The sequence below is a fragment of the Suncus etruscus genome, chromosome 15, assembly GCF_024139225.1.
Source record: "Suncus etruscus isolate mSunEtr1 chromosome 15, mSunEtr1.pri.cur, whole genome shotgun sequence".
NCBI classification, from domain to species: domain Eukaryota; kingdom Metazoa; phylum Chordata; class Mammalia; order Eulipotyphla; family Soricidae; genus Suncus; species Suncus etruscus.
Genome location: NC_064862.1, coordinates 93,144,444 through 93,154,507, shown reverse-complemented (window position 1 = coordinate 93,154,507; position 10,064 = coordinate 93,144,444). Strand labels below are relative to the sequence as shown.

At 50.5% G+C, this 10,064-nt stretch overlaps 1 protein-coding gene across 1 annotated transcript; it reads left to right on the top strand.

Annotated features, from left to right (window-relative positions):
* The first annotated feature begins 404 nt into the window (after positions 1-404).
* On the top strand, positions 405-1,346 carry LOC126030238 (olfactory receptor 1I1-like). The gene has a single exon (XM_049788408.1). The coding sequence runs from the start codon at positions 405-407 to the stop codon at positions 1,344-1,346; it is 942 nt and encodes a 313-aa protein (XP_049644365.1).
* Positions 1,347-10,064: the final 8,718 nt, after the last annotated feature.

The window sequence follows — 10,064 nt, the reverse complement described above, 5'->3', positions numbered from 1 at the left end:
AGTCTTCCCTGAGTCCCTCTCCTCCTCCCTCTCCTGTGCCCGAGAAAGGAAGGGTGACCTTGCCCCAGGGTGGCACACGCTGCCCACCAGGTGGCATCCTGGCATGAGCAGGGAACGTCAGGCAGTCACTCCCTGAGTCCCACATTGCAGAGACAGGCAGAGGCTGCTGCTTCCCTTGAGCCCACAGATCAAAAGGCTCTTCTGCAAAGAAGACAGACACAGATAGACACAGAGCCAGGTCCCCCAAAGCAGCCTCAGCCCTGGGGCTCCTTCCACGCACCCACTTCCCCCTGCCCAGCACCCCAGACACCCCTTCTCAGTCACAGCCCTAAAACTCAAGAATGGACCCCCTTGTCCGCAGCCCCGCCCAGCCTCCCTCTCTCCCCAGCACCCAGCGGCCGCCCATGGAGCCGGCCAACAGGACCCGCCTGTCCGAGTTCATCCTGCTGGGGCTCTCAGACAAGCCCGCGCACCAGACGCTCCTCTTCTGGATCTTCCTGCCCATGTACCTGGTCACGCTTGTGGGGAACCTGCTCATCGTCTCGGCCATCCTCACCGACGCTCACCTGCACACGCCCATGTACTTCTTCCTGTGCAACCTGTCGCTGGTGGACGTGCTCTTCTCCTCCACCACCGTCCCCAAGATGCTGGCCAACCTGCACACCCGCAGCCGCGCCATCCCCTTCGCGGGGTGCCTGGCCCAGATGTACACCTTCCACCTGTTCGGGACCATGGACAGCTTCCTCTTGGCCGTGATGGCCATCGACAGGTTCGTGGCCATCGTCTACCCCTTGCGCTATTCTACCATCATGAGCCCCCGAGTCTGTGGGCTGCTGGTAGGAATCCCCTGGACCGTCACTAACGTCCAGTCCATCGTCCACACGACGCTCATGGCCCGGCTGACCTTCTGCGCCGGCGCCGAGATCCCGCACTTCTTCTGCGACCTCATGCCCCTGCTGAAGCTGTCCTGCTCGGACACGCGCCTCAACGAGCTGGTGGTGTTCGTGTTTGGCCTCTTCATGGGCTTCAGCCCCCTCCTGTGCATCGTCATCTCCTACGTCTGCATCTTCCGGGCGGTCTTCAAGATCCCGTCGGCTCAGGGCAAGTGGAAGGCCTTCTCCACCTGCGGCTCCCACCTCACCGTGGTGTCTCTCTTCTACGGCACCATCTTCGCCGTCTACCTGCAGCCGGCCTCGGCCTCCTCCGCCCAGAAGGACAAGGCGGCCGCCCTCATGTGTGGCGTGGTCATCCCCATGCTGAACCCCTTCATCTACAGCCTCCGGAACAGGGACATGAAGGCAGCCCTGAGGAAGCTCGCCATGACTGTGCTGCCCTCTCACGCCTAGAGTACAGGTGTGCAGGGATCCTGCCCAGGGCCGCTCAGGGTGTGGTGACAGAGTGTGGATACCCTGCTCATAGGGAATTAATTCTCAGCTCTGCTTCTAGGTTCAGAGTCCAGAAAACTCCTCAAGACATGGGTGAGGTTAGTCAGGAAAGGCTGAGATAATGGCAAGCGAGAGGGGTGAGGCACTCGCCATCTGCTCGTTCCAGAGAGGACACAGTTCCTAGAAATGGAGAAATACAATGGAGGTGGGGGTGTAACACAGCACTCTGTTTTGCAACTTTGCACAACCTAGGACCTGGCTCTGAACCAGCTCCTCAAAGACCCTTTTATGGGCACCTAACATAGAGTTACAAGATTTTGGAGATATTTTACTGATGATGCTTCCTTGATACTGAATATCATTTGTAGTGATTCTTCCTCCCCCAAAAAATATACCAATCCAAATATATTAAGCCAACCCATGCTGCACAGCATAAGAAATATAAACTCTTGCTTTCTTCAGTAACTAGATTCCATCTCAACAAATATAATGTGAAGGAATGAGGACAAAAGGTATGTGTGTGCTTGCTCTGGATTGCTTAAAATAAAGCTCAAGAAAATGTATGGATACGGTCATGGCTATACGTATAGCTAACCCATGGTGCTTGGAATCAGGGATGTATGTCTGTTTGGGGAGAGAAGATGGAGACAGAATAGAGCAGATTCACGAAGGGGTTCTGGAGCGAAACACACAGGTGCACAGACACATATATAGGTTGACTCACAGAAGTAGAAATTGATGGGGCCGGAGAGATAGCACAGCGGTAGAGCGCTTGCCTTACAAGCAGCCAACTCAGGACCAAAGGTGGTTCGAATCCCAGCAACCCATATGGTCCTCTGTGCCTGCCAGGAGCAATTTCTGAGCAGATAGCCAGGAGTAACCGCTGAGCGCCACTGGGTGTGGCCCAAAAACAAAACAAAAAAAGAAAAGAAAAGTTAAAAAAAAAGAAATTGAAGTGGTAGGTAGACATAATAGAAAGATGGGACCAGAAATATAGTATAGTGAGTAGGGCACTTGCATGGCTTGCATGTGGCTGACCTGGATTCAATTCTTGACACCATAGAGGGTTCTTGAGCATGGTCAGGAGTGACTTCTGAGCATAGAGCCAACCCTGAATACTTCTGCATATGGCAAAAAAAAAAAAAATTGAGCAGGAGCAAAAGCACAACAGGGATAGCGTTTGTCTGATACAAGGGTGGCAAACATGAGGAGTGATTTCTGAGTGCATAGCCAGGAGTAACCCCTGAGCACCACTGGGTGTGGCCCCAAAACAAAACAAAACAAAAACAGAAGATTAGGTAGATAAAAATTTATAGAGAAAATTTTGTATGAATGGATATAGATGATAGATATATACATTGATCATGAAAAAATGATTTATGAGATAGTTTTATGAATCAATAAACAGATTCAGAAAAAGAAAGACTGGATGCAGAAAGAATGGTGAAATGAATGGTGGGAAGAGAGATATAAATAGATGACAATAAAAAAATAATAGATTACAACTGACTGATGATAGTGTAGAAAGATAGGAGGTGGGTGAATGGAAGGACAAAGATGAGATATAGACTGATAGAAACATAGAAAGTTAAACAGACTCTTACCCTATGGCCCAAGGTACACTCAAGAGACATGACAATAGACAGACACAGAACCTGCATACAAATATTTGAGTGTTTTTTTTTTGGGGGGGGCCACACTCGTTTGATGCTCAGGGGTTACTCCTGGCTAAGCACTCAGAAATTGCCCCTGGCTTGGGGGGACCATATGGGACGCCGGGGGATCAAACCGAGGTCCTTCCTTGGCTAGCGCTTGCAAGGCAGACACCTTACCTCTAGCGCCACCTCGCCAGCCCCATCGAGTGGTTTTTATTAAGTCACAACCCATTTGATTGTTTTGACACTGATGCCACTTTTGGCTTATTGCTCACCCCAAGCACAGAACTACTAGCCACTAATAAGAGCAACTGCTGATTCAGGAAACAAGAGAGGGATCAAGAAGGCTGTGTAGGGCCCGGAGAGATAGCACAGCGGCACTTGCCTTGCAAGCAGCTGATCCAGGACCAAAGGTGGTTGGTTCGAATCCCGGTGTCCCATATGGTCCCCCGTGCCTGCCAGGAGCTATTTCTGAGCAGACAACCAGGAGTAACCCCTGAGCACTGCTGGGTGTGGCCCAAAAAACAAACAAACAAAAAAAAAAAAGAAGGCTGTGTAGATGAGGCTGGAGCGGTGGCTCGAGCCATAACGCATCTGCCTTGCCCAGGCTAGCCTAGGATGGACTGCTGTTCGATCCCCGCAGCATCAATTTCTGAACACATAGCCAGGAGTAACCCCTGAAAGTCACTGGATGTGGCCAAAAAACAAACAAACAAACAAACAAATAAATAAATAAATAAATAAATAAATAAATAAATAAAAAGAAGGCTGTGTAGAGTGTAACACTCCTGACTGAGAGGTCATGCACCTGGCAGGTCCAGTAGCACAGGCTTGTGGAGTATCAAAACTTTGGGAAGAGGAGCCAGAGCATGCAGAAGGATGGTGGTTCGAATCCTGGCATCCCATATGGTCCCCCGAACCTGCCAGGAGCTATTTCTGAGCGTAGAGCCAGGAGTAAGCCCTGAGTACTGCCGGGTTTGACCCACCCCTCCCAAAAAAACACCTTCGGGAAGAGAGAGAGTTAAGGGAGTGATAAAAGAGGGGGTGAGGGGGATGGAGAGATAGCATGGAGGTAGGGCATTTGCCTCACATGCAGAAGGATGGTGGCTCAAATCCCGGCATCCCATATGGTCCTCCGAGCCTGGCAGGAGCGATTTCTGAGTGTAGAGCCAGGAGGAACCCCTGAGCGCTACCAGATATCACACACACACACACACACACACACACAAAATGAAAGGGGGGGGGGTCAGATTCTGAGTGGAGAGAGATCACACACATCACGGGTGGTGGGAGGCAGCAGCGTCACAGACACCCAGGCAGGTTTTGATGTCACAGGGCACAAAGAAGCCATGAGGACAGGGGAAGATCAGTAAGATCTGAGTAACTCCATCTCAGAACATTATTGCCAACAGCGCCTTCCTCGGTCTGATGATGCTGACGATTAGACAGCACGTAGCCAACATGGAAAATGGGCCTCTGTGGGAAAGATCTCTCTGTGGTCTTTGGGAGTGTTAAACAATGTGTAAGAACTTGACAGAGAGGGCCAGAGTGATAGTACAGCAAGTAGAGCATTTGCCGTGCACATGGCTAATGCCAGCAACCCATAGGGTTCCCTCCCCCAAGTCCACCAGGACTGATTCTTAAACACAGGAGCCAGGGGTAGCCCCTGAGCATTCCCGAAACAACAAAAGCTAGAGAAATGCCGTATTTTCTGGCGTATAAGATGACTTTTGAAACAAAAAAAAGTCAACCGAAAAATTGGGGGTCGTCTTATACGCCGAGTATATCCCAAAAAAATGTTTCAATATGCCACTAAACGAAAATTGTCTGAATATTGCCACAAAACAAATTTTCCAACTAGATCTTGCACCAATCACTGCAAGGCTGCTCGGACCGCCTCTCTAACTCAGCCAATCCGAGCAGGTTTTTGATGCATGCAAATTATACAGTGTTCTATCCCCGAATCTACACTGTCAAAAGCCTGTTCAGATTGGCCAGAGTCAGAGAGGACATCTATTACAGTATTACCTTTGGACCTTTGCTTGTTGTGATTGGCTCACTGTGGAAGATACAGTTGCAGCACAGGAACATTATGTCTTATACAGCAAATATAGGCCTAAACCTATGTTTTAACTGTAAAATTATTCGCCCGGTCATCTTATACACCGGAAAATAAGATGGTTAGCACGCTTTCTTTCCATGCAGCTAAGGCCAGCCTAATAACTGCCGCCATACAAGGCTCTCTGAGCACTGCCAAGTATGATACCGGTGGGGTCGGAGAGATAGCACAGTGGTAGGGCTTTTGCCTTGCACGCTGCTGACTTGCACAGATCTGGGTTCGGTTCCCAGCATTCCATATGGTTCCCGAGCCTGCCAGGAGCGATTTCTGAGTGCAAAGCCAGGAGTAACCCCTGAGCATCGCCAGATGTGCCCCCTCTCAAAAAAGAGAGTGATTCTTGTATACAAATCCAGGACTAACCTCTGAGTAGAGTCAGATGTGACCCCAGAACAACATAAAGCTTTAAAATACAAATCGGGAACACAACTTCAAAGAACGAGACCCACCACAACTATTTGTGAGACAAACTCCTTTTTCCTGGCAGAAAATCAGCCCAACTCCTCTACCTGAAAGATAACAATGCCTGCAGACTCTTCCCAGGTAATCTGATCTGGGCTGATGGCGGTGAAACTTCTCAGACTGGAGGAGTACAGACTCCCCTTCCTGCAATTATCACAGGAGCCCAGAGACACATCCAACACCCTCCACAGCAACGGCCCAGCTCCACAACTTCATTTTATCAAATTGCCAAGCTACCAAATTTGTCCCAAATCTAGAAATCCTGAGTGACATATGACCATATGACAACTCAAAATTTCTGAATAGTGTCAGCCCAGGGGGTCATGGGACATCAGATGGGAAAGTTCCATCTACCAACTCAAGGAGCCTAAATAGTAACACAGACACTCAACTAGCACCAACCACAGCCTTTAAATCCGTAGACAGACACTGAGTAACACCATAAAGAGATGGAACAACTATCTCAAGTTGACCAGTATTGTTCTAAGTATTTTTTTTAATATAAATTACTCCACCCACCACCACCACCACCACCACCCATATCTAACCATACCAAAATACCACCAAACAAGAAAAAAAAAATAGAAAATATAAATTACTTGGAGCTGGAGCAATAGCACAGTGGATAGGGCATATTTGCCTTGTAGTGAGTCGACCCAGGACAAACTCAGGCTCAATACCCGCCATCTCATATTGTTCTCCAAGCCTGCCAGGAGCAATTCCTGAGTGCACAGCCAGGAGTAACCCCTGAACACTGCTGGGTTTTGTCCAAAATAAAACCAAAAAATTAATCAAATAAAACATAAATTAATGTATTTAAAGACCATGTTTCACATAGTTGATGATCATACATTTGTTCCCAAGTAAGTGGCATGAAATGCTTTTAAAAGACCAACAACAAAAAAGAAAATTAGAATATTTGTGAGGGGCCGGAGAGATAGCATGGAGGTAAGGCGTTTGCCTTTCATGCAGAAGGTCATCGGTTCGAATCCCGGCATCCCATATGGTCCCCCGTGCCTGCCAGGAGCAATTTCTGAGCATGGAGCCAGGAGTAACCCCTGAGCACTGCCGGGTGTGACCCAAAAACCACAAAAAAAAAAAAAAAAAAAAAAAAAAAAAGAATATTTGTGAAAAGTAGGAGGTCCTTAGGTCACTGTCATTGGTTAGTAAGCTTGTTGCTAATTGGTTCATTCTGTTTCTTCTTTTGTTCTGAACATTAGGTGGCTTCAGATACACATTGGCTTCTCAATTGGTGTGTTCCTACAGGGATTACCATGATAAAACAAACAAACAAACAATCAAGCATGGGGCCAGAGAGTTGGCGCAGTCAGTAAGGCATCTGCCTTATGCGTGCTAGCCTAGGACAGACCGAGATTCAATCCCCCAGCATCCCATAGGGTCCCCGAAGCCAGGGGTGATTTCTGAGCACACAGCCAGGAGTAACCCCTAAGGGTCACCGGGTGTGGCCCACCCCCCAAAAAACCCCAAACATGGTGTTGTTTTAAGGCTGCAAATGCAGCCATATTGTCTAGGAATTCTAAACACGATTACCGATTCTGCAGCTACTTGCGGGGTGTGGTTTTGGCTGCCAGGGCTTCTAGAAGAATGAGAAGCAGGGGAGGGTGGCCATACTCACTCCAAAAAAATACCCTGAAAGTATCAGCCCAAACCTGGTGTACCTGGAGTTTTGGTGTCTCTGCAGAGAGCCAGAGAGGAGGGGTGAAGCAGGGCCACTGGTGAAGTGGATCGTGGGTGATTGGTGCAGCAGGCGTGGCTTTGGCAAGGCAGAGAGTTAGTCCACCCTCTCCTCCCGCGATTGCCAGCTTCCAGCTGTGGGTATCCCCTCCCCAAACTTCTTGTTCATCCCATCTGAATGATCAGAACCACCACACCTGGAATGGGCTGGTAGAGGAGTCTGCCTGGGGGGAGAGAGGGACTAAGAAGGAGAGTTAGAGAGAGAAGAAAGAGGCAGCAAGAAAGACTGGAGAGCAGCTGAAAGAGAGCACAGGCAGGAGGAAAGAAATCATAGAGCAGCAGGAAAGAGGCTGCTTAGAAGCCATGTGGCACATAATGGTCAGGACCTTGTAATAAAGCTGGATTTCTCCTGAAACTTCATCTGACTGCTTTGGGAATTTCTCCGCCATCACACTGCAAGCTTCAGACCCGCCAGGTCATAGGGGCTGCAGGAACCGGCCAGGCCAAGCCGAGAAAGGCCTCACCATCCCCCTTCCGACACACGTGAACTATCTCTACATCCAGCTGTGTGGCTGGTGTATCCATGGTTTTTCAGAGCTTGGTTTACACCTCTTTTGAGTGAGTCTGTGGAGCTGGCCAAGTGGAGACACGGCGACTGCATTTGTGTTGACCTAAGTTTGGACCATTCTGTTTGCTTTTGTGTTGTAACAAGCAACATGAAGGAAGTTTACAAGGTGAAAATCTATGCTAGGGTGGTGAGTGAAAGCCTGGGGACACTGAGGAGAGAAGGCCACACTAGAGGTAGGACTGGTGTTTGTACATTTATTGCCTGAAATGACTATAATAAACAACATGGTGCAGTGTTAAGATAAAAAAAAAAAAAAAAAAAACTCTCCATGAGCAAAGTAGCAAAGAGATTCCTAAATACCAGGTCTAACGGGCTTCATGGAGACCACACAGGATGGAGAGGCCCAGCTTATCACAAACGAAGGGCTGATGTGAAGGCTGGTTGCCAGGTTCTGTGTGACATCCTGGAGAGGACACCTGAGCTGTGACAGGTGACCAAACAACCTCAATAAACTTGTCCATTAATGAGCACCATGAGTGGAGCTCTCCCTGGGCCCCCACAAGACAGTCCCTGCTTCATGCCGACCCGGGCGTGCAGACAGGGACAGAAGCAGAGGCCTAATGCGGGGACCAGAGCACTCTATGGGGGAACTCCAGAGTACTGGGAGGGACATGAGGGTGTCAGTGAGTCCCATGAGTCCCGCATCCTCGTCTCCTTCCTCCCAGAGCACACGCACCCCAGAGAGGGGACCCTGGGAGGCAGGAGTGAGGAGAGATGATTAGCAGCTTCCTCCTAACAAGGAGCCCTGGGAGCAGGGCCCCCTGAGCCCCACATCGTAAATACCCATCTGGGTCCCAGGCTTGCTCACTCGCCCCAGCTGGGGCACTGGGACCCCCACACAGACTCCAGACTTGCCCAGGCGACTGCCACAAACTCCTCGCCCCATGCCCGTCCAGGCCAGCCCAGCGCACACCTCAGGCTCCAAGAGCAGCCAGGGCAGGAGGAGGCTGGTGTTGGGACACCCATCCTGGTAAGGGGTGAGGGGCGGAGAAGGGGTGCGGGCTGGACTCGGGGAGAGGGAGGAATCCCTGCTACCTGTATGGGGGTGCAGAGGAACAGAGAGACAGAGGCGGAGGGAGAGCAGTCAGGGGACGGTGTGGGGTCGTAGGTCAGGGCGCCAGCACAAGCCCCTTTACACTGTGGATCTCTCATGACCCCGGGAAGAGTAGCCCGTGGGCAGGTGACAGGACAGCCCCTCTGACCCGCCCAGAGCCCCAGGCACTGAGGTCCCGCCTGTGGCAAGGTGGCTGATGAGGGTCGAGGGTCCAGGCTCTGCAGGATTACGTCCAAACATAGTCACCCGCGTTGGAGCACCTCATGGAGCCCACATAGGAAGACGAGGCTGTGGGAGGACACCTCAGACCTGGAGGCAGAGCTGCAAGACTCCCAGCTCCCATTTCACACAATAACACCCCCTTCCCTCTCCGTCCTCCTCTTCTCATCCTTCCTATCTCCTCTGTCTCTGCTTATTTTATGTATTTAGTTTTGGTTTGGACCACACCCATGGCACTCAGGGGTTACTCCTGGCTCTGAGGTCAGAAATTACTCCAGTCAGGCTCGAGGACCATATGGGATGCCAGGCATCAAATCAGGTCAGCTGTTTGCAAACACCCTCCCTGCTGTGCTATCACTCTGGCCCCCTCTGCCTCCTCTGTCTCCCTCTCCATCTGTCTCTCTTCTCTCTCCTCCATCACTCTCCATCTCTCTCCTTTCTGTTTCTCTTCATCTCTCTCCCTCCCTGTATCTCTCCCCATCTCTCTTCATTGTTCTCTCTCTGTGTCTCTCTGTGTGTCTCTCTCCCCGTGTCCATCCATCATTCTCCCTCGTCTCTCCCTTCCTGTCTTCCTTGTCTCTCTGACTACACACCTCCGGGTCCCCACACCCTTCTCAGAACACCCTGTGCTAAGTTCCCACGGGACTCCTGACCTCAAGACCACCAACCTCAGTGACCCTAGATGCCAAAGTCATTGGGAGGCAGGCTTCAATCTACAGTGTCTGCTCTCCGTAGCTTGTGGGTTGGAGGTTCGGAAAGAGGCGGCCAGGAGGAGCGCTAAGGGGGTCTGGGCAGAGGAGAGAGGGAGCATTTGCCAACTGTGCCCCCTACCAGCCTCTCCTTGTCAGCT